The 27,347-nt window shown below is 40.8% G+C and overlaps 1 protein-coding gene across 1 annotated transcript; it reads left to right on the top strand.

The window, feature by feature from the left end:
* Nucleotides 1-768: 768 nt before the first annotated feature.
* On the top strand, nt 769-16,252 carry LRIT3 (leucine rich repeat, Ig-like and transmembrane domains 3). The gene is made up of 4 exons (XM_065405817.1): nt 769-884; nt 2,207-2,682; nt 12,121-12,426; nt 15,186-16,252. Exons 1-4 carry the CDS (start codon nt 769-771, stop codon nt 16,250-16,252), a joined length of 1,965 nt encoding a protein of 654 aa, XP_065261889.1.
* Nucleotides 16,253-27,347: the final 11,095 nt, after the last annotated feature.

Below are 27,347 nucleotides of genomic sequence, written 5' to 3'. Positions count from 1 at the left end.
TCTAATGTTTCAAGGAAGAACGAAGAACACACATTTTAAAGCACAATCTAAGGGGATTTCACTTCACATGATATTTTTGGTGCTATCAGTAGATAGTACCAACAATTAGTTTATTTTTTGACTGTTTTATTAACATTTAAGTTTTATATGAAGTCATCTGTATTCTTTTCAGAATTCAACTATTATTTAAACATATTTAAGCTTTTCGGTAAAGCCTGAAAAAATTGTTTAAAAAAAGTTGTAAAACCTCATTGTGCTATTAATCTTGACTGTTTTTAATATTAAAATGCAGGTACATTCTGCACTGTATAGTTATTCAGTCTTAGAATATGCCCCTTTCAGTACTTTTAGCCCCTTTTAGTACTGTCTTTGACATGTTACACTTATATAGTACACTTCCTTCCAGAATCTCAGAGTGCTTTACAAATATTAGCTAACTAAACTGCACAACACCCCTGTGAAGTAAAGGGATATGTCAAAATATATCTAGAAAATCTGTATTCAATATAGTTAACTATAAAGATTATGTCCTGATATGTAATAGATATAATTTTAACAGAATATGTTCCTTTGACATAATAAAGAACAAGCTGGTTCAACTGATCCCTTTAAGGATACATTTGAAGGTTAAGTAGCTACAGATCTCAGATAATCCAGTGTAATCTTCTATTACTAAATGGATGTCTACATTCACATTCATAGCACACAGCACATGAGTGCCTGGGAATAAAAGTTTTTTGTTCATATCAATTTTGCTGGGAGGTAGTCATGTATCTGTTTGTTTGTTTATGCATCATGATTAGCTTTTTTGAAGAGGTAAACAGTTTTTGTCCTTCACAATGCACTTGCATTTACCATGGCAGAAGTGATGGCACTGGAACAAGGTATGCCTTTCTTTATTGCCGTTACACAACGTAATGATAGGAAAATAGGTTGATGGAAATTTAGAATAACATTCTCTGACACCACTGATGAGTGCAGATTGTGTAGTTTTACTTTTTAGAAGTATAAAGGGGGAAGTTTACTCCATTTTTAGGCCACTTTACATGGTAAGCAATGTGCATGGATATTAACAGGTAGCAATAATATCTTGTCTTATTGGTTTTTACTTAGCAGCTGGACGCCTTTTAAATCTTCAGTTTTTACAGAGACTTCTCTCTGCACTCTAACTTACTAAATGTCGATATTTCCTTGAAAATTCCATTCTCAAACCAGTTATCCATGGTATGGTAATCCTGGTTTTAGATAAATGCAAAAGTTTCCTTTACTCTATCTCATTGTTAGACAATAGAAAAAGTATGATGATAAAGAAAGAGCTTAACCACTTTGAAATATTTTACAGTAGATGCACAACATTGCATTGTTGCTCGTTTGGGAATTACAATTTCAGCTAATTTTATTCTTGTACTATATCTCATACAAAGTTCTGGTGGGGAGAAAGGAAAAGAGATGTTCTTCATAAATCAGCATCTATATGGAGAGAAAGGAGAGACATTAACTTTGGTCAAAATTCTCAAACCTGGATGCCTAGACTCCTTAATCCATAAGTATGAACTTAAAATAAATTGAAATGGCCTAATTTTCAGATACTCTGAGAAAACCCAGCACCTCTGAAGTCAATGGAAGTAGAAAGTCCACAGAACCTCTGAAAATTAGGCCATTTCTATTTAGGTGACTACCTGTGGATTTAGAATCTTAAATTTAAGCACCCAGTTTGAAAAAATTTCCTTTTTTTTTTTTTTGGTAATCTTCAACCTACTTTCAAAAGTAAAGTTCCACAAATATATTTACCCTCGTGCCTTAAATATTTCATATCTCCACATTTGAAGAGAAATTAGAAAAAGTGACACACAGAATTATAGACTTTTTATTAAAACGGAGGTCATGAATCTCCTGTTTCAATGATAAAAATACAAATAAAATCCTTCTGTTCTTGAATTACATTGCTGGCCCTAAAATGACTGGGTAAAAGGTAGCATTTGAATTTATCTGGAATTAATGCAGCAGTATCATTACTATTTTATATTTATTTTCTCTTTAGAAAGAAAGTCCACCTCCTAATTGTCGCTATCTTTTAAACATAGAAGATCGCGCTTGATCTGATATTTTGGCAGTAGTGGTGGTGGAAAAGGTATTAGCACTTATGTATTTGAGATGCAAGTCTCTGGTAATGAAATACAGATCTCTCTTTGTTGTTTGGTGCTAGGTCTGTGCTGTGTAATGACCCTGATATGTTTGAGATCCCTGTGAATGTTCCTGTGGACACAGTAAAACTTCGCGTAGAAAAAACTGTCATACGAAGAATCCCCACTGAAGCCTTTTACTACTTGGTGGACCTTAAATACCTGTGGGTGACCTACAATTGTGTGGCTAACATTGATGCCAGCAGCTTTTATAATTTGAAGCAGCTGCATGAGTTGCGTCTGGATGGGAATTTGCTGTCAAGTTTCCCTTGGGAGTCTCTTGTGGAGATGCCCAACTTAAGAACCTTTGATTTACATAACAACAAATTGACCAGCATTCCGTCTGAGGCTGGTAGATACCTGAGAAACCTCACCTACCTGGACGTATCCAGCAACAAACTAACCACCTTGCCATCCGACCTAATGGACATTTGGCCCCCCTTCTCAGAAGCTACATCGTCCAGGAACACAGATCCAGCAGCACAGAGAGTCATATTAGGTAAACTCAGGAGGCCATTAGATTCCTCATTTGTGGGGAGGGATAGCTCAGTGGTTTGAGCATTGGCCTGCTAAACCCAGGGTTGTGAGTTCAATCCTTGAGGGGTCCACTTAGGGATCTGGGGCAAAAATCAGTACTTGATCCTGCTAGTGAAGGCAGGGGGCTGGACTCGATGACCTTTCAGGGTCCCTTCCAGCTCTATGAGATAGGTATAGGTATATCTCCATAAAACATGTCAAAATATTTTCTTTAAAAGGGAAGCAGCTTAGTGTAGTGTTTGCAGGATTGAGACCATAGTTTGCAAAGGGCTTTGGGATCATTCAGGATAAAAGGTGCTATAAACATGCAAAATATTGTTCTATCAATGCAAATATGTTAGTTAAAATATAGTGTGAAGCTGCTTATGCTATGCTGATTGCTGCCTGCTATTCATTTTAAATATTTTTACTGCTAACGTTTGGGACAAACACTGTGTAGAAAATACTAATGCATGTCTTAAAATGTTAGTATAACATGCTTAGCTTTTTGTAACTTGTGTGGCCCACAGGAATCACTCATCAGTTCTGTAAATATTTTGGCTAATACTTGTTTTTTATAATATGTTGATCGTTGGGTGCTCAGAAAAAAATCCTATGTAGGACTAGGTATAATTGGAGGGATTTTCCACTGCACTCAGTTTCTGTGGATGCAGCGTGTCCGGAGGGGATGGATTGCATGTGGGAGTAGGGGGTGACTCCCTGATCCTGGGACAACCAGCCTTCACGTAGGTGGGGGCTGCTCTAATCTACACACCTGGTGATGGCTGGAGCACAGTGTGTTCTGTCTTTACCCCTGCACACTCCCTCTACACTGATGGTTACAGGAGGGAGGAGAGTAGGAGCTGGCTATGGGTATGTCTATACAGCAGCTGTGACGTGCAGTTCCAGGTCGACATACGTGTGCTCGCTCTGAATAAGCTAGTTTGGCTGTAGTAGCTCAGGCTAGCTGCCCTGGCACACTCTTGCTTGACCCCCTGACTATACATTTGGGCGGCTAGTCTGAACTGCTGCTCGTACCCCTGTGGCAACCTTGCTCTTTTTAAGTCCTAGCTCGAGCAGCGCTAGCACGTGTCTATCTACCCATGCTGGGAATTTATACAGCAGCTGGGAGGTTATGTCAGCTCTAAACCTGCTGAGGATTTTGCCCATATCAGAATCCTCATCTCGGGAGATCTAGCCAACTTCCAGTCTCTTTGCGCTGCCCTTGCTGTGCAAAGATAGTGGAATCTGGTTGAGTGCTCGCAAAGTTTAACAGGCTTTAATCCTGACAAGCCTTGCAGCCCTAGCACCTATATTCCCTTGAGCACACGTGACTGATTGTGCCATGTTATGTGATGATTTTATAATATGCAAAAATGTCCTCAGGGGAATTAGCATGAGACCTTTAGCTCATTTTCATTTGTGAACCAACTGGGGGTGTTTAGCGGCGCTCGGCGGGAGGCATGTGTGGCGGCGGGAGGGTTCGGCGGCGCGGCGCTCCGCGGTGGGGGGGGTGTTCAGCGGCGCTCCGCGGCGCTCTGCGGGGGGCTGGGGGGTTCGGCGAGGGGGTTCGGCGGCGCTCCGTGGGAGGTGTGTGTGGCAGCGGGAGGGTTCGGCGGCGCTCCGCGGGGGATGTGTGTGCGGCGGCGCTCCGCGGGGGGCTGGAGGGTTCGGCAGGGGGGTTCGGCGGCGCTCCGCGGGGGGCTGGCATGTTCGGCGGCGCGGTGCTCCGTGGGGGGCTGGGGGGATTTGGCGGCGCGGTGCTCCGCGGGGGACTGGGGGGGGGGGCTGGGGGGTTCGGCGGGGGGTTCGGCGGCGCTCCGCGGGGGGCTGGGGGGGGTTGGCGGTGTGGCGCTGGGGGGGGGTTTGACGGTGCGGTGCTCCGCGCGGGGCGGGGGCGGCGGCAGCGCGGTGCTGAGGGGGTGTGTTATGGCAGCGCTATGGAGGGCAGCACTCTTTTTTTTTTTTTTGCTTGGGGCGCAAAAAAGTTAGAGCCGGCCCTGCTGACTAAACCCCAGCTGAGCAGCAGGGGCTGCAGATGGTATTGCAGTTACCAGAGCCTTGAGTGGAGGAAACATCACAGCTGGGGTGGAGGAAACATCACCTGTTAATAACATCTGGGTTTCATTTTGAACCTTGAATATTTTATTTATTGCCACTTTACAACCCACTAAAAGGGGAATAATGTGCATTTAATTACACTCTGAAGCTGGTTACTGATTTACAGAGAAAATGTTCTACATAGCTCGCCTCTAAGCTAAAGTCCATATTGACACAGCAGCACGTACTGGTGTGAGGGAAACTCTGTTTCCCATGAAGGAGGGACTGCATAACTGTATTCTTCTGTGATACACATTGGAGTCTATAATTCACAACTGTAACTATGGGCTGTTATTAGGCATTGATGGGGATGAATAACCAATGAGTTACTGAGGAAGCAAATTATTTGAATTTGTTGTGATCACTGCAGCATCCAGGCTTGTCTCCAAATGAATCCGATAAGGACACTTTGTGGGATGTGGCCATTTTCTGTCCATTTGCACAGAAACTCCATTGTGGTTCATTAGGAAGGAAGCTTTGTCAGTTGCTCATTGTACAGTGTTGTCTACTTGTACCATACCAAATCTATGTATGGCAAATCAATGCTTATCGTGCAACAATTTTAAGTGTTGGTTTCATATTAGAAGAAAACCCTGGCTCATAACTGGCTGGAAATAGCCATCATGTGAGTGAGGAGATTACCTCCTCAGAGTCAATGTTGGACCCGTGGAACTGAAACAATGTTATTAAATCAACTCTAAATAACTGCATTTTGTCTGCCTGCAGTGAAAACAATTATTTATCTGAGAACTAATTAGATAACTTACGAAAATCTTTGTCTCCCTTATGGAAGACGTTAAGAAAAGAGCCTCCTGTCTCTACCTGCAGATGCAGGAGTATATTTATATGTTGGGAAAGAGGCAAGGGGAGTGGGTCTGGAGTTCTACAGCTTTCCTCATTCACAAAATCCAGTGCTTCCAAATGATCTGGAACCCTCAAGGCTAGCCTAAATAACCATGTAACCGTATTATCTCGTTCTTTGCTTCCCTGTCTCTTCTTTTGTTTGTCACTCATTGCTCAGTCTATTTCTATTTTATACTCTGTGGGTCAGGGACTGTCTCATGTTTGTTTGTACAGTGCCTCAGGCAGTGGAGTCTGGATCTGGATTGAATCCTTTGGGCACTACTGCAATATGAGCAATAAATAGCAAGTCATAACTTCCTATTGGGAAACCTGCAAGAGGGAAAAAGTCAGCCAAAGAGGTTTTGTTACAAGCTGTCTATGGGGAGAAGGACTCAGCCATCTTGTGAAGGGAGACAAGCTGCTAGCCCTACCAATCTTGAGGGTCCATGCAGAAAGCAAACTTCTAACTCTGGGAATCCTGGGGTCTCCTGATTAGGGTGACCAGACAGCAAATGTGAAAAATCGGGACAGGGGGTTGGGGGTAATAGGAGCCTATATAAGAAAAAAAACCCCAAAATCAGGACTGTCCCTATAAAATTGGGACATCTGGTCACCCTACTCCTGATGCCTGAACTTCACTTCCCCACTGCACCTCATCCCCTCAGCTGTATGTTTCTACCTTCTTTGAACCAGAAAGAACAGAGGCCTTATAGGGGAGTTAACCTGGTTTTTAGCATAATTTACTACTGTGGAAAGCTGCTGGCGTTTAAGGGGTTGTTTCAGGAGCAGCCACTTCCAATATCTTAGGAGTACTTCCATCTCCTTATACTCTTTTTCTCCAGTCCAGAAGGAAGAAAACAGGTCATTTTGTAAAATATCAAGCAGGAATGGACATTTCTCTGAATAAGAATAGCATCTGCCTCTAGACCAGTTAAAAAATAAAACTAGACAGATTTTAAAGGTAGGCACATGCAGTTGTGTATTTGAGTGAGTTGGACTTGTGAGCAAATATCTGTGCATTCACACATGGACAGCAGGCACTCAACTTGTGCACCCTCGGATGTTGTATCTGACATGTTCGTGAACACCAGTTATTTCCAGGCATCAGTTAGTCATGTTCAAAGGTCAATGTACAGTTGCACATGCCTGACTTTGAAACTCTGTCTCTGCAAATGTTAATAATTTCCAGTGGCAGAGAGTTCAACAGGTTATTAGGGTTAGTTGCCTTTTTGAGTAATACACATCTTTAAGTGTTCACCTTATATATAAGAATTTCGCAATGACTATTAGAGGTTAATGCAGCACAAAACAAAGCTCAAATAGTCCTGACATCAATACCTCAAATGAGACAACATATTCCACAAGAAGCTTCCCTAATGTGTTATTACAGCTCAGATTTTATCCTAGCATATATTTTATGTGCGTTGAATGTTTTATTTGGGAAAAGAATTCCCCTTGTGCAACTGAAATAGTGGTATGTTCCTTTAGGATAGTGGTGCCCAAACTTTTCCTGCCATGCCCCACTTTACCAGTAATGAAACCTGTCCATGCCCCCTTACTGCACATTTGGCTCAGCAGAGGAGCTGGGGCTAAAGGCAGAACTGGGAATGGGGGAGGAGCTGGGTCTAGAGGTGGAACTGGCCTGGGGGTGGAGAGAAATGAGGGCAGAGCTGGACTGGGGGCAGAGCAGGGGGTGGAGTGGAGCTGTGGCTGGAGCTGGGCTGTGGGTGGAGTGGAGCTGTTGCTGGGGTTGGAACGAGTCTGGGGGCAGAGCAGGGGACTGGGTGGCACTCCCTCCCTGCCATCCTGGGAAGAGGGGGGTTGGCCTGGCCTGTGGCCTCCCCCAACACTCCTCCAGTTTGGGGACCACTGCACTAGGAGAAACATTGTTTCCTGTCAGTCTGGAATCTGTGTTTTTTGACGGCAGTAGGAACAAATGCTGCAGTTGATCCTGCCATTCTCCTGGGCAAAACTTACACTGATTTCAGGGAGAGCATTACCCGAGAAAAGGATTGTGGCATTAGGACCACTTTCAGTAGAATAAGTGTGCTCCAGAGCATGCTGGGGTTTCCTGGACACTGAGAAGCTGTCTTACAATTAATTCTCTGCAATGAGATTGGTGGCACAAGCAGGATGGTGTATGCAGTGTCATTCTAGCTGTGTTGGTCCCCGGATATTAGAGAGTCAAGGCTATAACTACATTGTACCCATCTTGTCTCTGTAAGTAGGAGGTTGTTTTTTTACTACACGGCATTAATATGTCACACAAACTTCATTAACCATGTATTGCCCTAATAAGCATTTTGCGAAGCATGGACAGATTAGTGAGAAATGAATTTGAGTTAAGAAGCTCATTTGCATATGAGGTGCTTGACTATTAAGTGCTTAATCCTACAACCTTCACTTTCTTTTACCATAATTGCTTTCAGTGGAATTATTTGTTGATATTTTTGTGCGCCTTTGTATGTTTTAAAAGTTTCACAATAGGCTTATATATTTCAATCACTCAGTCATATTGGTGAATAATTTACCTGTCTAAGGGACTAATCCTACAAATCCCTATTATCATTATTACTTACACGAGTAAGACTTTGCAGGATCAGACCATTAAAAAATGTGATTTAGGTTATTTAATTTTTTTTGAAAGAGACATAATTGTCCCAACTCAGCAACATACAAATTTTCCAATATGTGGGAAATGTATATTTAGGAAATGTGGGTAAGTAACATTAAGTTACCCTGGCAGAGATGGTGTCCGTAGCCTCTGTTTGCCAGAAGCTGGGAATGGGCGACAGGGGATGGATCACTTGATGATTACCTGTTCTGTTCATTCCCTCTGGGGCACCTGGCATTGGCCACTGTCGGAAGACAGGATACTGGGCTAGATGGATCTTTGGTCTGACCCAGCATGGCCGTTCTTATGTTCTTGGACACCTTTACTTTGCACAATGGTCTCAACATCCTTACATGGCATGTACATTTACACATCCTGGGAATCAGGGGCATTACATTGGATTTGTTTACAATTAATGGCTTCTGGGACACCTGTACTGCGTATATGAATTGGAAGGAAGTTTATCTTGTGTACTAAGAGAGTAGGCTGGAAATTGAGAACATTGACCTTCTCCTTCCCCTGCTAGTTTTACCCACGTTCCCACCTTAAGTATACAGTGCAAAGGGGCAGCTATAGATAGAATGGACTGATGTTAGAGGAAACCTGTTGAAATTCACCTCTGGTGAACTGGTCTTTTATGTATATATTTTTATGTATATGCCAAGTTCACCAGAGGTTGTCAGGGTGTGTGTGTGTGTATATGTGTATATATATATATATATAAACGTCTCCAAAGCTATATATAATCTCCAAAGCGTGTGCGCTCTCTCTCTCTCTCTTTTTGGAGATTAGCTTTTTAAAATACAATACTTGAACCAGTTTTCTTGGATTTGCCTATTCCTTTTCTTGTGGGCAATAATTAGTCAATAGATTTAAAATCACTCGTGTTTGGAAGGAGTACAATTGGATTGTGATGTCATAAACTCATAGTCAAGGAATCTCTTCAGGTCAAGTCTTGTTTTAAAGGGTGAGATTAGTCAGGGTTTACCACTGTCTTAACCAATCACTGACTTTGTGCTTAAGATAACCTAATCTTGGTCAGGTGGTTAAAGGAAGCATGTATTTCTACATCTACAGATTTTTTCTAAAAATGCAGACATTAGAAGCAAATGAAATATTCAGAAAGGGAAAAAGAAAGGTGTTGGTAACATGGAATAATTCCAATTTTTTATTTAATTATTCCTAAAGTTAATGCATCTTTTCACATCATGAGCTGTGTACTATGTCTCCTTATCTGGGTTTCAGTCATGACTGGTTTGCTAAACTGTTCAGAGTATCCAGTAATTATAGGTTTTCACTGCAAAGCTTTTATTTTATATCTGCCTGCCCACTTTTAATGCACCCATCATCATAGCATTGGAGGCTATCCCGTGTTACCCACAAAAATAGCTTGCATTGGGAATTAGTTCTATTTATTGTTAATATTCAAAGGAAATGGAGTGTTCCAGGGAGATGTGTACAAAGATCTAAAGTCAAATCAGAAACTATTTAAAGGCAGGAATGAAACGCTGTGGACCAGATCCTCAGCTGGTATAAATAGATATTTCTCTATTGAAGTCAACAGAGCTATGCTGTCTTACACCAATATAAGAGCTGGACCTAGATTACTATAAAATGGCCAATGTAATTCACCTGATATCAAATTCAACAATAGAAGAAATGTTCCCTCGCTTATGCTCTTCATAATCAAAGGGCAAATAGTCTGAAGTCAAATGGGGAGGGGCAGGGTCCTTGTGTGCCATCAAAAATGCTAAGATCCTTTAATTATTTCGACAGTTCCTCTGCCCTCCTCCCACTCTCTCCGCGTCCCTCCACAACTTTAAAATATTTTGTATTTAAAAGATTGGCCTGAACGAGATCTCTGAATCCAAACAACCCTGAACATTGGGAAAGTTCAGATCCAGATCTAAACTTCGTTGGGTTAAAGCCATCTCTGTTCAATGGCAGAAGAGTTGGTATAAGTCATAAACACTTTTATCATTGCTCTCTCCTCAGCCAGAATCCAAGCACTGAAAAAGGTGCCTGAAAAGAAAAGAGAAGCTTAGAAAACTCCATACTCAATGAAGGGGAAGAAGGAGAGCAGTGGAGGTCAAAAGACAACCATAGCTGTTAGAAGATCTACTTGTACTTGAAGGGTCTGCCAAGAAGCCAAATGCTGGTGAAACACCTTACTTGGCAGCTAACCAAGGCTGCTCCTTCTGAGGTTGTTCCAAAGGAATGAAAAAATGGTACAATTTAGTGTAGCATATGTCAACTCATGTACCATTTTCTGCGCAGGTGGTTGTGGGGGAAAAGATCTAGTTTATCAAATGTTAACAAAACAGCTTTAACCCTCCTTCCTGAACCTCAAAAAAAAAAGTATATAAGGAACAAATTAAAGTTAGTTTAACTTCTGTGCCAGGGAAGATAATGGAGCAAGTAATTAAGGAAATCATCTGCAAACACTTGGAAGGTGGTAAGGTGATAGGGAACAGCCAGCATGGATTTGTAAAGAACAAATCATGTCAAACCAATCTGATAGCTTTCTTCGATAGGATAACGAGTCTTGTGGATAAGGGAGAAGCTGTGGATGTGGTATACCTAGACTTTAGTAAGGCATTTGATACGGTCTCGCAGGATATTCTTATCGATAAACTAGGCAAATACAATTTAGATGGGGCTACTATAAGGTGGGTGCATAACTGGCTGGATAACCGTACTCAGAGAGTTGTTATTAATGGTTCCCAATCCTGCTGGAAAGGCATAACGAGTGGGGTTCCGCAGGGGTCTGTTTTGGGACCGGCTCTGTTCAATATCTTCATTAACGACTTAGATATTGGCATAGAAAGTACGCTTATTAAGTTTGCGGATGATACCAAACTGGGAGGGATTGCAACTGCTTTGGAGGACAGGGTCATAATTCAAAATGATCTGGACAAATTGGAGAAATGGTCTGAGTTAAACAGGATGAAGTTTAACAAAGACAAATGCAAAGTGCTCCACTTAGGAAGAAAAAATCAGTTTCACACATACAGAATGGGAAGAGACTGTCTAGGAAGGAGTACGGCAGAAAGGGATCTAGGGGTTATAGTGGACCACAAGCTAAATATGAGTCAACAGTGTGATGCTGTTGCAAAAAAAGCAAACATGATTCTGGGATGTATTAACAGGTGTGTTGTGAGCAAGACACGAGAAGTCATTCTTCCGCTCTACTCTGCTCTGGTTAGGCCTCAGCTGGAGTATTGTGTCCAGTTTTGGGCACCGCATTTCAAGAAAGATGTGGAGAAATTGGAAAGGGTCCAGAGAAGAGCAACAAGAATGATTAAAGGTCTTGAGAACATGACCTATGAAGGAAGGCTGAAAGAATTGGGTTTGTTTAGTTTGGAAAAGAGAAGACTGAGAGGGGACATGATAGCAGTTTTCAGGTATCTAAAAGGGTGTCATAAGGAGGAGGGAGAAAACTTGTTCACCTTAGCCTCTAAGGATAGAACAAGAAGCAATGGGTTTAAACTGCAGCAAGGGAGGTCTAGGTTGGACATTAGGAAAAAGTTCCTAACTGTCAGGGTGGTTAAACACTGGAATAAATTGCCTAGGGAGGTTGTGGAATCTCCATCTCTGGAGATATTTAAGAGTAGGTTAGATAAATGTCTATCAGGGATGGTCTAGACAGTATTTGGTCCTGCCATGCGGGCAGGGGACTGGACTCGATGACCTCTCGAGGTCCCTTCCAGTCCTAGAATCTATGAATCTATGAATATTTCATGAACTTAAAAGAGGCACATGACTCTCCCTATTAGCATTTAGACACAATGGTATGTCCCACTCTAATAATGAAATCCAAGTAATGCTTGAAACTAAGTGTATACTTTTTTTTTTCTGCTTAAGGTTTGCAGGACAATCCATGGTTTTGTGACTGTCGGATTTCAAAGCTAATTGAATTTTCCAAAATAGTGGACACCTCTGTTGTACTTCTGGATCCTCTTGTGGCTTGTAGTGGACCTGAGAGCCTGGCAGGTATCTTGTTCCAGAGAGCAGAGCTGGAACAGTGTCTTAAACCATCAGTGATGACTTCAGCAACAAAAATCACATCGCCTCTGGGAAGCAATGTACTGCTACGCTGTGATGCCACTGGATATCCAACCCCACAACTTACCTGGATCAGGTCAGACAATTTACCAGTGAACTATACAGGTATTTCATAATTTATTACTAAGAAATATGAGAACCTAGAAACATTGATCGTTTGTGCTTGGAAATGATCTTTGAGATCGTTATTATGAATGGTGAAAAATGAACAAGACCAGATATTTCTCACAATAGTTCTTCCGTTTGGGTCCAGAATCTCCTTGTCCCTATTTATGTTAAATTCATCCATATCTGAACATGAACAGGGCAAACAGGTCACTTCCAATTCAGAACATGACATGGAACCAAAACTGGATAGGAGGCTTAGATTCAGGATCCCAAAATTGGAGGGGGTGGTTTGGACTTGAAATTTCAGTTTTGGCTTGTCTCCGGTACAAAATGCAAGTTAAAAAAGCCAGTGCAGCCATAACTGAGCTATTTAAACACAGCAATTTTTATTGTAAGTATTGGCTTTGTCATAAATATTAGTTTGTTTGAATTTTGGTCATTTACCACCAATGTCCGTACTGAACACTAAAGAGACGGTGAATATCTGATATTGTTTTTGTATATCAGCCAATTTTAGTAATTGCATCTAGCAATTCAGAAGTTTTCCTATTTCTAAGTAATGGGTTCGTGAGAATGAAACTGTATGACAATTTATTGTAAGCCCACAATAATAAATTGTTATATTTATTATGAAAAATTCTTTTAACTCAAAGCAGTAAGCTAATATCACTCATTTAAAACAAAATAAGCATATCAGTGGAAATGAATTGTTAGAGTGCAATATTGGAGGCTGCCAGTAGATGGCACCATGGTTAGCATCTAAGGATTATCTTTAGGATTTAAGGAAGAACTGTAGAAGAGGAAAGACAGAAAAAGTAAGGGTCTGAGAGTAGGGGAAGCTAGCGAATATATAAAATCTGCAGCTCCTAGAAAAGTCTGGAAATTAAACTGCCTCAGAACTCAATTATTTTAATAACTCAAAGTATTTTGATGATTACATATTCTGTAGAGGTGGGTTTGAACTCTGAAGTGTGAATTCAAATCCAAACTTTTCCAAAATTTGGGTGGAGAGCTTTTGTAACTGGAATGCTATATATAAAATTGTCTTTGCTTTTGCTGTTCATGTCACAGCTGTCATTGTAGAGCACACAAATAGTGGAGACACAGAAGTCTGTAAAATCGATATGTTATACATTACAATTGTTTAATTATTTACAGTGCCTGTCTTTCACCTTTGGAGCTTACAATAATTAAAAGTGTGTGTGTGTGTGTGTGTGTGTGTACACTCTTAAGTGGTCTAGATAGACAGCTCTGGGAAAGTTCAGTCCACGAGACAGGTTAAGCCTGGGTAGTGCAGGCTGCTGCTTCTTACTCCAGCCACGTGATCCAATCCTGACCTGAGGGCTACCTTTAGGTGAAACAGGATAATTCCCTTTCCAATACAAGTTTAGACTTTAACCTCCCTTGTGAGGTGGTGTATAAAGTTCCTGGATTATGTGATAGACTTAATAATTGCCCTATGGGATTGTACCAGTGCTCTATGTAGTCCAAAATAGTGCCTCAGACAGTTGCGTAAAGCCCCATAATGGGTAATTATGCAATAACCTACCCATGGGGTAGGTAGCTATGCCAATCGGAGAAGCTCTCCTGCCAACAGAGTTCTGTCTGCATAGGGTGCTTACATGCATCCGACGAAGTGGGCATTCACCCACAAAAGCTTATGCTCCAATACATCTGTTAGTCTTAAAGGTGCCATGGGACTCTCTGTTGCTTTTTACAGATCCAGACTAACACGGCTACCCCTCTGATACTTCACTACCCATGGGGGGACGTTTCTTGCTAACCCCAGGCAGTTAGCAGTAAGATTTTACCCTTAAGCATAAGAGCTGATGGGTGAAACCTTTAAGACCATTTAAAAGCAGCAAAGAGTCCTGTGGCACCTTATAGACTAACAGATGTATTGGAGCATGAGCTTTCGAAGAAGTGGGTATTCACCCACGAAAGCTCATGCTCCAATACGTCTGTTAGTCTATAAGGTGCCACAGGACTCTTTGCTGCTTTTACAGATCCAGACTAACACAGCTACCCCTTTGATACTTAAGACCATTTAAGTGATTTAGGAACTAAAGTACCATTTCCTAAAGTGACTTAGACACTTAGGGTTCTAAGTCTTGTTGAAAGTCAGTTTAGCTTCTAAAGTCCATGGAATTTAGGCTGCCAAGTCACTTATGCACTTTTGAAACGTTACCCTATATCCCCTTAACCATTTTTGTTTTTTATAGTGAAACGGCAAATATTTTTATTACTCATATAAATGTCTAATTTTATTTTTGAACCTTCCTCAGGGCAAATCTACACTTAAAACACTGCATCGGCACAGCTGCACCAATGCAGTTATAGCGCTTTAATGAAGATGCTCTCTGCTGACTGGAGAGAGCTCTCCTGTCGGCGTAGTTAATCCACCTCCCCGAGAGGTGGTAGCTATGCCAATCGGAGAAGCTCTCCTGCCGACAGAGCTCTGTCTGCATAGAGTGTTGGGTTGGTATAACTATGTCGCTCAGGAGTGTGGATTTTTCATACCCCTGAGTGATGTAGTTATACTGATGTAGGTCTGTAGTGTACACCAGACCTCAACTCTTTTTTTCAATACTATCATATGGCAGGGAGTTCTGCAAGTTGTTTAAAAAAACAATATGTTCAGTTCAAATGGTTTTTTCTAACATAGCAAAAGCATGGAAGGGGTAATGTCATAGCCTTGCCTTTTTTTTTATGTTACTGTTACACTGTTTTACTATATGCATTTCATTTTCCTTTAGTAATTCAAGAAACTCCAGGAGAGGGTGTCAGATGGTCCATAATAAGTTTGACAGGGATTTCATACAAGGATGCAGGGGACTACAGATGTAAGGCCAAAAATTTGGCGGGAATGTCAGAAGCTGCTGTTACTGTCACTGTGGTTGGTGTTGTCACTACGACTGTGTCACCACAAAAGTATGGGAAGAAGTTTGAAGCAGAGCAACAAAATAACACACAGGAGGAAGCCAAGCAAGAATCTGAAAAAAGCACCACACCTCCTCCACCCTTAACATCGCTACCCACAACAATGGCTACCACTGAAAGGGCAACAAGTGCCAAGATTACAGACAAAAAACAATCCAAGTCCACAGCTGATGGGAAAAAAAGTTCAAAGGGAGTAACAAATGGAAACAACAAAAAGTCTGAAGAAACAAGCAAGAAAGATGAGGAGACTTCATTGAATGCAGCAGCACTGGCTGAACAGAACGTCACCATAAAAAACCTAAAAGTTATTAGTGAAACGGATGAAAGAGTTACCTTAACTTGGAAAACCATCAATGCCACAAGCAACTCTGCAGTGACTGTATTGTACTCAAAGTATGGTGAGAAAGATATGCTGCCTCTGAGTACAGATCCCAGCAAAAACAAAGTCACAATAGATGGTTTGCAGCCTCGTACACAATACATGGCATGTGTCTGTCCCAAAGGAGTCCCACCTACAAAAGATCAATGCATTATTTTCTCCACTGATGGACTAAATGATGAGAGTGGTTCTCAAGTTTCCATTTTGGTCATGACTAGCAGTGTGGCATGTGTGATTGCTCTACCTTTGATATTTTTCTTACTCTATAAAGTTTTAAAACTTCACAGGAAACCAAAATCTGCTAGGGAAGCTGACCTTGCAAAAGAGACCTATGTCAAATTTGAAACACTTTCCCTTAAGCCCCGTTCAGTGGGCACAGGAGGAGAGCTCTGGACTCGCAGAAACACTGATGAGTCAGAAAGACTTCTGCTTTGCTCTAGGTCAAGCATGGATTCTCAGATGACCTTCAAAAGTGAGGGCTCCAGGTCTGAGTACTTCTGTTGAATGTTGTATACAGTGGACAATGTGAAATACACTAAGGGTAAAACTAATTCCAAACTGCAGTCTTGTATCTGAAAGCAGGTCAGTGCCAGTTAGGAAATACCACTATCAGATATAGCATCTGATACAACTCAGACTATTGTGGTAGGAGGGGGAAAGGGAAATTGATGCCAGTATATATTTTTTGTCTTTTTTTACATCCTGTCATGCATCCTGTGACTTCTGATATGAGATAGTGATGTTCCTTGGAGAGTAAATAGAGCATAAAATAACTCTGCCTGATTTATGTTCTTATTTTTTCTGTTTTTATTAAACATACTGGTATTTATCTTGTCATCTGATTTCATGTGTACAACATGCAAGTTGTATCTATCAAATGTTTCCCACATTTCTTTTAAAAAATATTATGTACTGGAGAAAAGCTATAGGAGTAGAGCTTAAACTCTGGCTTTGCTTGAGTCGAAGATAGTCACTTATACTTAATATTTGAAAATACAGATTTTCCAATGACAGCTTGTGCTTCAAAATGTGATAGAGCACTACATTGTATAATGTCTTGGAGTGGGAGTGATTTTGGGTTAATCAAGGCTCAAGTCAATTACCCAGAGATCATGTGCTTTGTTTCTTGAGATGCAACATAGACCATCCTCAGCAAGTTACAGATGCTTTTGGAAGGAGCTTCTCTTGGCTGGTGAACTTAAGGTAAGGTTTTGCTGTGGGTAGCTTTGTAAGGGACAAATGTTAACAATAAGTTGAAACTACTGGTACTTAATACGGTCCTGTTGCAAAATCCCAGCCTTAGAACACTATACATACTGCAATTTAATTAACTTCTTTGACAATTATTTACCTTTGACACTATATATCATACATACGTTTATGTATTAGACACATGGTAAGATGAGGTCTTGTCCTCCAATAGCTACAGACAAGATGCAACAGGAGATGTAACAAATAACAGGAGGGAATGAGGCAAGAGGGTGAGGGTAACATTTGGAATGTGTAAGTGAGTAGGCGAATTAAGAGCACAGCTCAACATTTCCAAAATCATATTATATATTTTAAAAATAAACATCTAGGATTGCCTACCATGAGTCCGATCCTGCATCCATTGAAGTCCCTGACAAGACTCCTATTGACTTTGTTGCTGCAGGTTCCAACTCCATGAGTATCACTGTGTGTAAACAGGGAGAACACAATACATGCCAAAATGGATTTTTTTTAAAAAGAGCAAGCATCTTTGATATCTTGGGTCTTTCCATGTGACTGCTATGGGAAGCTGGGAATCTTCCCTTCCCAATGAGATGATGATAATAATACCTGGATCTTATCTAGTGCTTTTCATCCATAGATATCAAAGTGCTTTACAAAGCAGGCCAGTGTTTTTCTCCCCATTTTACAGATGGATAACTTGAGGCACAGAGCGGGTAAAGTGACTCGCCCAAGTAGACCAGTGGCAGAGCAGGGAATAGAACCCAGGTCTCTTGGATAAACAAGATAAAGCTCCTGTTTCTGCCTCTGCAATAACATGACATAATGGATTTTCAAGGCATAACACTTTTAGGTGTCATTAGGCTGGGTTTAAATTTTTTTCATCTTGGGCAGGTGTAATTTGTGGGGAAAACTTGGGTAAGGAGGAAGAAATATTTTTGTCCTAAATTGACTTAGTGTAAACTCTTCATCCCAAGGAATCTGTTTGAAACTGCTCAGTGGGTTAGGATGATAAAAGGAGTGCTAGAGAAACATGGAGTAGTGGGCAGAGAGCAGGTAAGCTAGTCAAAGGTGCATGATAAATTTATTTGCATAATAGCTCTGCAGTTTATTAAATGGATAAGAACCGCATTACTGGTCAGACCAATGGTGCATTTAGCCCTGTATCCTGTCTCTGACAGTGGCCAGAGCTGACAGAGCTTCAGGGGGAGTGTACAGAACTGGGCAGTTCTGGAGAGATCCATCCCTGTCTTTCCCTTCTAGCTTCTGTCAGTCAGAAGTTTAGGGTCACCCCTAGCATGAGGTTTGGGTCCCTGATGATCTTGGCTAATAGCCATTGATAGACCTATCCTCCCTGAACTTATCCAGCTCTTCTGTGAACCTAGTCATTCTTTTGGCCATCACAACATCCCGTGGCAGAGTTCCACATGTTAATTGTGTGTTGTGTGAAAAAGTATTTCCTCTTGTTCATATTAAACCTGCTGCCTATTAATTTAATCTGGTGACCCTTGGTTTTCGTACTGTGGGAAAGGGTAAATAACATTTCTCTCTCCACTTTTTCCACACCATTCATGATTTCATAGCCCTCTATCACAGTGGTTCTCAACCAGGGGTACACATATCCCTGGTGGCAGGCAGAGGTCTTCCAGGAAGTACTTCAGCTCATCTGGATATTTGCCTAGTTTTACAACAGGCTACATAAAAAACACTAGTGAAGTACAAACTAAAATTTCATATAGACAATCACTTGTTTATGCTTCTCTATACACTATACACTGAAATTTAAGTACAATATTTATTCCAAATGATTTATTTTATAATTATATGGTAAAAATGAGAAAGTAAGCAATTTCTCAGTAATAGTGAGCTTTTTCATAGCCTCAGTCTCCTACTGCCAGCAGCTGAGAATCATTATGGGACAGATTCAGCTGCCCTTACTCAAGCCAAATAATATCCTAATCTGGGAGATGTCCCATTGATTTCAATGGAACTATTTGTAGATAACGGTACTAATCAACATGAATAAGGGTGGAAAATCTGCCCTGCTATGTTACAGTAAATGATCATGATGATTCAGAAGGGGTGCAGTATGACACGACAATTCTGGTGCACCATACATCTAGTTTTGGAGATTTCTTCCATTGCCTGCCGAGCTGTCTGTCCTGAACCTTATACTTGGCTCTCTATGGCTTAGTGAACAGTGAATCCTAGTTTGATTTTTGTATTCTTTATACTAGGAACACCATCAGTCTCTTCAAAGGGCGCGGCTGGGAGATTGGAAAATCATCTGGGTACAATGCTAGAAAGACCATGAGTACTATAGATACTTCTTCCAAAATGCCCCTTTCAATCATTTTTAACTCCAGAACTAAACAGAAATTCACACAAAAAAAATCACAAAACATGTTGGTCTTTTATTTACAGAGAAAAGGGATTGAAAAATATTGAACAAATCATTAACATAAACAATGGAAGTCCATAATGTAAACCAGTTTTTGGGGAAGAAGGGATCTGGCCAATGGATAGATGCAGCGGTAAAAATGATGTCAAGATACACATTGACTTGTGTTTCCTAGGGCTATGGGGGGGGGGGGGGGGAGCTACAAGGGCAGCTCTTCACTGGCCATATTGTTTTCTCCTGGCCCTTATATACCTAAATGTTCCTTTTAATGTATTTTCTATTTTTTTTAGCTGTTTGTTCTCTCTTTCTCCCATCGGAGGCTAGACCTGGTTTTTTTAATTACATTAGTTGAAAAGAGATTTTCAAAAACATAGGTGGTTATGGTTAGGTTCCCAAGTAAGAGGCCTGATTTGCAAAAGTAATGAGCACCCAGCAGCTCCCAATAGCTTTCACGGTGCCTCAGCACTTTTGATAGACGGGCCACTCAATTAAGTGCCTAAATATAGATTTAGGAGCCTAACTGTAGGGATCCAATTTTAAAAATCTTGGCCATTATTCTCAGAGAAACTTTGTATTCCTTAAACTATCATAGCTAACTACTATATGCTTTCTTTTTCCTCTTTTAAATTAAAAATATATCTGTGTCATTTTTTCAGTAAAAAGGAAACTTCTTACATATATATGGTGAAAATGTATATGGCTAGCAAAAGTTGAAGAAACGACTATGTTTAAGAGGATAATGATCACAGATCATAAAAAGGCATTTAAATTCATTACCTTTTCCAAAAAGTTATTCAAATAGTATATTTGGGGGGGGGGGATAGCTCAGTGGTTTGAGCGTTGGCCTGCTAAACCCAGGGTTGTGAGTTCAATCCTTGAGGGGGCCATTTGGGGATTTAGTTGGGGATTGATCCTGCTTTGAGCAGGGGGTTGGATTAGATGATCTCCTGAGGTCCTTTCCAACCCTAATAATCTATTTTAAAAAAAAAAATTCATTTAAAAAAATGTTTTAAGAGGTTAAAATAAAATGCTGTTTGTATACATAAATGCTTGCCTGATCTCTGGTATTTTCTTTTAGATTTAGCTTATTTCTTGGGATTACACAGTGAAGAGAAGTGTGTTGATCCAGAGGAGGAAGGCCTGGATGGGGATAGGAGACCAAAAAGAATGTAAGGAGGTAGGAGACTGAGACTTATAGGGAAGGGGGTATGATGAGATGGCAGGGGACCACATGGAACATGGATTTTTCCTAGGGGTCTAGGGTGCATGTGGCAGGGGATCTAGTAGGACAACAGACTGGCAAGGTGTGGAAGGAGGATGAAGTGGGTACTGGGATATTTCCTATATACTGCAGTGATTGGAGCTCTGTACATAAGTTAGACATGTGAGTGATCTTGAAATGGGAGCATGGGATAAAGGGCACGGAGGGAGTGCAGAGGATAGGGGGAGGTTGGGTGGGGAGATAGAGAAATGCATGGAAGTTGGAGAATGGAAGGCAGTACAAGGTCTTGGGGGGAATAGAGGGGAGAGTGTGAAAAAGGGATGGAGGACATGGAGGTGGAAGCAGGAGACAGAAGGACATGGAATGGGCTTGCAGGAGACTTAGGGGGCATGGGCAGGGATTTGTAAGGCCTGGAGGGAGTGCAGGGCGCCATGGGGAGTAGTAGAGAGGACTGAGAAAGGTTTATCTAAACTTTATATCTTTAAATGTTCTAGATATGGGGTAAAATTTTCTAAAGCACATAACTAACTTAGAAACCTAAGTTCTATTTTTTCAAAAGTCACTTGGGCACATAGGAGAATCAGTCCCATTGAAAGTCATAAATGCTTTTGAAAAAGTTACTCATCTTTAAGAGTAGGGTTAGCTTTGCTTTGGTGGGCTGGATAAGATTTGATGGAGCATTGCTTATCTCCTTTTGGTACTCTGTGAGTTTTCCTGGAATTTACTAACTCCTCCCCTCAGCCCCGATTTAAGGTTACAGGTGTGATTCTATTAGTTCAGCTAACATCATAAATTCCTTTCTTAAAACAATCTACAATTTCAAAAACAAAAAACCCTGTTAATGCTAAAAAGTCTTGAAATGAGCAGTTAAGAATTCCAGCCATTCCCCACTGCCATATAATCCTCTGTCACTCACTGTCACGCCACTCATCTTGAACGCTGCATCCTAAAATTTACGAAAATATATGCAAAAATCAAAACAGCAAATTAATGGATTATAAAATCCCATTTCCTCTTCAGGGTGTCCATTTCAGATATACCATAAAACTAACACATACAACAATTTACTGATGACAAAATACTATACATATTTGTTAACAGAATTGAAAATACAAACTTTCAAGTTGTACATACGTGTACATAAACCTGCAACAGCATAGAATCAACACAATTCATAACACCAAATCAGGTCTATCATTCCATTTCTATACACACAAATATTCTCCTCCTCAACCAGTTTCATCACAGTACAGGAAAACTGAACTTAATGTAACCTAGGACTGCATTTCCTGTCAACATCTACACTCTACATAAAATATAAAATCAGTTTTATACATTTTAAAACATTGTTCCACTACAGAAGAAAACAAAGGGGAAAGTTCAACTTGGGTGAATGATATAAGCAAAGTCGGATGATATAAAAAGATGGAGGATGAAGAACTTTCCCAACAATGGCAAAAGTCCATCTTGAATTGCATTCCTAAGCAATGAATGGCAATCATGAGAAATCTGTTTACAATGCCTGTAAAGCATAGATCAATGCTCAGGACAGGAATCTTTACAACTATCATCACAGTAAAGAGACTTGAGCAAAAGGATGTCTGTCCCAAGACCCAAATAGTATTCAGAAAAGGGATGGAGTTTTTCTGAATGAGTTTGACTATGAAGTGACCTCCCATCTTTGTTTCTAGAAAAGAATCAGGAATTACTCCAACTACTGCAGCCAATGTGATTGCCATTTTCAGGTACATATTTATCTTTGGTATAGTTCTAGGTCTGGCAGTATTACAAGCCCTGAAGTTGTTCAGTGTGGGAAGTTTATGAACAGAGACTATTGTACAAATGACTAGAATCTGAACCTTGGATGGTGATTGAAGTCGAGCACCAACTTCCCTACAAAACACAGGGTCACATCATGTTGCAGACCTGGGAGGGAAGAGAAAGGTAGCAGGAATGATCAAGGCCCTAGAAAATCTCTCTCATGAAGAGAGATGGAAAAGATTGGGAATGTTAATGTAGAAGGGAGACAAATATAAAAGGGTCATGATAAAACTATATAAAATAACACATGGTCTAGAGAAAATCGATCGGGAACTTGTATTCTCCCTGTCTTGTAACAAAAACAAGGGGACATGGGTGGCAGATTATCCCACATCTGCCTAATGCAGTGTTCTTGCAGCTTCCTCTGAAGTTGTTGGAGACAGGATACTGGATTAGATGCACTTTGGCTCTGATCCAGTATGGCGATACATTCATTTAGCACAAGTCCATTTTTAATGCCATTGGGCAGTTAAGTGCATTAAACAAATATTTTGTAATTAAGTTGTTAATATTTTCATTCCATAAGTAGTACACTTGTGGGATATCATTATAGATCTCAAACAGTTGCTTCTTTCTCCCAAACTCTGAAAAGTGAAAGTAAAAACTAATCCTCAAATCATGTTCTTGCTCCCCTCTCTTATATATTTCTCATAGTTTAATTTTTTTTTAAACAAGAAATAAAACCACCCGTGGGGTTAGCCTTGTAACAAGTTTTTCCAGTCTTTGAAACAATTACATCTTTGTTGATGAGAAAGTTAAATCCAATACCCATAAGTATTTATTTTCATGTGAAGCCGATTAACTAATGATGCTGAAGTCTAAATTTCTTAACACAGCTGATGCCATGGACTGATCAGATTGACCTCTGAGTCATGTGTCTTGAATTTTCAAGCTGCTAGCATTGGGCCAAATATTCATGCCCCCAAAAATAACTCTTAGCAATTGTATTTTTTAAGTCTTCCACAGCACAGTCCTTTGCATTTAAGATTAAGTGGGAGTTTGAGCCACAGGGGAGGAAAATATGAGTGTACTGTAATAATGCACCTGTCCTTTTAAATTTAGAATACGTATAATTTATGCTAGCTTCTTCATTTGCTGCAGAATTCAGTAATTGATCTGACTTTTGGTAGGAGCCTCTGTCTTTGTTAAAGTCATCTTGCACTATGCTCCTGGTCTCAGATTATAACTGGAGGCAGCAGCATCTAAGGATATTCTTCCAAAGCTTACTTTTATTGGTTGTGAGAGAACTTTCTCATCTTTCTTTTTGACGATTAGTTAACAATGTATTCCTCCTACTCCCTAGCGCAAGATGGCCTGGCTGTGTGACATTTTGTACCTGCCACTGCCAGGAGCCGAAGGGGGCTGTGCTATGCCCAGCTTGCTGTGGGCTCTGTAAATCTAAGCACTGAGACTCACTTAGGTACCTTTATATTATTGGCTTCATTGGTTGTATCTGCATTGCATAAATATCCGCACAATACTGAGTACACTTCCAAAGTTCTGTCCTGGCAAACCTTAGCCTGATTGTAAAACCTGGGAAGGATTTAATGGGAGCAGGTTGCTCAAAAATCCTGTTGCACCTACTTTGCATCTACGTTTGCATTATATACTTTTTTAAAATAAGTGCACAGAACCACAGCATTTGCTTGTTCTTAAGTCTTTGCTAGCTGAACTGACATGTGATAGAAGAAAGTGACTTGTTCTGTGATTCTTTACCACTATTACCTGACACAGTGTCAGAAGTTGACTGAATTTGAACCAGGGTTAATAAAAGATGTTCCAAAACTTCAACCCTCCACAGGCCTTTCAGTTTGATGAGGTGGAATTTTGAACCCAACAAATCTTAACACAGCAATGAAGTACAGATCAAGTCATTAGTTCATGCAACAAGGAATTAAGCTGGAACCTGGAGATATTTAAAAATCATTTGCCTTCATTGAGAAAGGAGAAGAATAACCATGAAATCATTCTTAGAGAGTTTGATCAGCATTTTGATGCTTAAAATAATGTAATACTCAAATGGATGTTCTTTTATGAGCGTGCAGAGGCTCAGAGACTTCATGGAAGCCTTAATAAAGGCACAATATGAACAAGCATAAGAACATATCAAGGATTGTCTAATAGTTGGAATTTTAAACAAGGTAATTTCAGAAAAATTAATTGTGTCTGAATTCACTCTGAAATAGGCCATGCAGTTGATAGTCTGATCTAGGAAAAGTGCAAGTTAATAACAAGGGTGTCGTGGACAGGGCCGGCTCCAGCATTTCTGCCGCCCCAAGCAAAAAAAAAAAAAAAAAGCTGCGATCGGTGGCAGCAGTTCAGCAGCAGGTCCTTCGCTCCTAGAGGGAGTGAGGGACCTGCCGCCCCCGAATTGCCGCAGGTGCCGCCCCTCTCCCTTGGCCGCCCCAAGCACCTGCTTGTTAAGCTGGTGGCTGGAGCCGGCCCTGGTCATGGAAGTGTGGTACAAGAAGCAGCAAAGAAAATATTCCCATAGGGAAGAGAGAAGTACAATTAAAAAATACTGCTTAGAAGCACCGAGTCCCTGAAAAGTGGGAGGTATAATGAAGAACACATCCAAATGAGGTGTACCCAACCAGCAGAGGCATGTGCAAGAAAGGTAAGAGAGAAGGACATTGGGACCATGTCAGAGGGATGAAAATGATAGCTCAAGCAAAGATGAATGATGCTTGTTTCCTGGCATCAGCATCCAAACACACCATTCTTGAACAGGATTTGTATGCTAAATTTAAAATTGATTCAGGTGTTGAGGTGTAACACAGGTTTGTAAAGAGACTTTTTAGGAGGTGTTCACCAGTCATAAATTGGAACAGCTCTGGGTAGTGCTCAATAGACCCCATGCACAGATAAGATATTTGGTATAATTTAAAGTCCATACTACCTACAAAGGCAAGGAAGTATGTGTTTGACGCTTTGATTATTAATGTGGCCACTGCAAGTTACTACAATCATTGAGGTGGGCCTCATAAAACACAAAGTAAAAGCTGGAACCATGTTTGGTGAAAACTACCTGCTTAAACTAGTGTGGATTGGACTAAAAAAAGGGCCTTTCCTTGTGTGTTGAATGCAGTCTGGAGGGTTCCAATCTGCCTTCTTTCCACAGTACAGGAGGGACTGGATAGGAGAGGAAGGAATAGTGTACTTAAAGCACTGACAGAGTGATGTGCTCCTATGGGGTCTGTCAGTGTCAGAGAAAAAAGGACTATACCATATCTTGAAGGTGATAGAAGCTGTTTGACACAAATAAATATAGAAAAATGTATGCTACAAGAAACCCCACCATAGTTCAAAGAGCATGTGATTGATAAAGAGGACTGGGGGCCAGATCCAGAGGAAGTTACAACTATAGTTGAAATACCGTGATCTGAAATGATGAAATTTATTCTTCCTCTGGTAAATTTTTGGAGCACATTCCACAAAAGCCCAGTCTCCTTATTAACTATTTCAAGCAGACTCTGTGTGGATTTGGGAGAAAGCACACGAAAATTTGGTGGATCTAAATTATCTATTGACCACATCCCTGGAACAGGCATTTGATGATGTTTCCAATTCTACAGCCGTTTCAACAGATGCCAGCAGTTAGAGTTGTTGGCGTTCTACTCCAGTTTCAGTGAGATGTTTAAAATCCTGTCGCATGTTGTTCCAGACAGCTTTCTGACGCCGAGATCAAGTACGCACAACTAGAGAGAATGATTGACAAGTCTATGAGCATGAGAGAGATTCACAAAATGTTTGCAAGGTTTTGATAGCTTCAAGATTGTGACAGATCACAACTTACATGTTCTATTAATAAACAATAAAGATTTCGATATGATGCTCCTTAGATGTCTAAGACTGCTCATGCATTTTATGAATTTCAAGCCTCTTTCTGAATATGCACCAGGGATGTCCTTAGGGGTGGCTGACACCTTATTGAGGAGCCCTATTAATCACCCATATTCTCCGGAGGCTTGGTACGATTCAGTGGCATCTACCTGTGCTCCTGTATCTCCTGCTAGCCTCAGCATGTGAGTTAGGACTGATTAAAATATCCACTAATGCTGATACACAACTGCAAACTATCCATGATTTTAAGAGATAGCCCAGCCTGTGATTTTTATGCAGAAATTCTAATTACCTATGGAAATCTCATTGTAGTCCTACATTCCTTGCAGAATAACATTATTAGAAGCACCAGGACCTTACAAAAAGCTGGGAGTGAGCCTGAATTTCCTTGTAATAACTCAGCATAGAGCAGGACCTAAAATACAAGGTGGAATTCTGTAAGTCTTGCCAAATGACCAGAGACACAGCTCAAAGGACCTCTCATAACCACCACTTTGCCAGATAGACCTTGGGAAAGGATAGCACTGGGCCAATGGGAAGGAGGAGGCATGCTTTTCTGGCATTGACTTTTTCTAGATTTGTGGAAATTCTGCTTCTTAGTAGACTCATAAGTCAACTGGGCATGGAAAAGTTCTCATTTTGACATTCTGGAAGAAATAGTCCCTGACTCTGAGCTGCAATTTGCAGGGTCTGAATTCCACACTTTTGGGATGCAATATGATTTCAGGCATATTATTTCCAGTCCTTACCACCTATATGGGAAGAGGCTGAGCAGTTCAGTTTGCCAAGAGAATTCTAAAACGAAAGGACTCCACATGATCTTGATTGAACCATAGGGCAACTCCCCCTTCAGGAGTAGCCCAGCTCATTTGTTTATGGGTTGAAAGTTCAGAACAATTCTGCCACCTTCAGAGATAAATCTTCATTATGTGTGGCCCTGCATTAAGAATGTGAGGCTGATATGCCAAGTCTAGGAACTCTACCTTCTTTAACCATCTGAACGTACCCCAAAGCCTAAACCAGGGGATCCAATCCTGATCCCAGTCTGATGAAGAAAACTATGGACAACAGCAGCTGTTATTACTGGATGTAACTGCAAG

Source organism: Emys orbicularis, chromosome 5, assembly GCF_028017835.1.
Source record: "Emys orbicularis isolate rEmyOrb1 chromosome 5, rEmyOrb1.hap1, whole genome shotgun sequence".
NCBI lineage: Eukaryota > Metazoa > Chordata > Testudines > Emydidae > Emys > Emys orbicularis.
The sequence above is the reverse complement of the archived record's forward strand: the minus strand, read 5'-3'. Positions and strand labels throughout refer to the sequence as shown.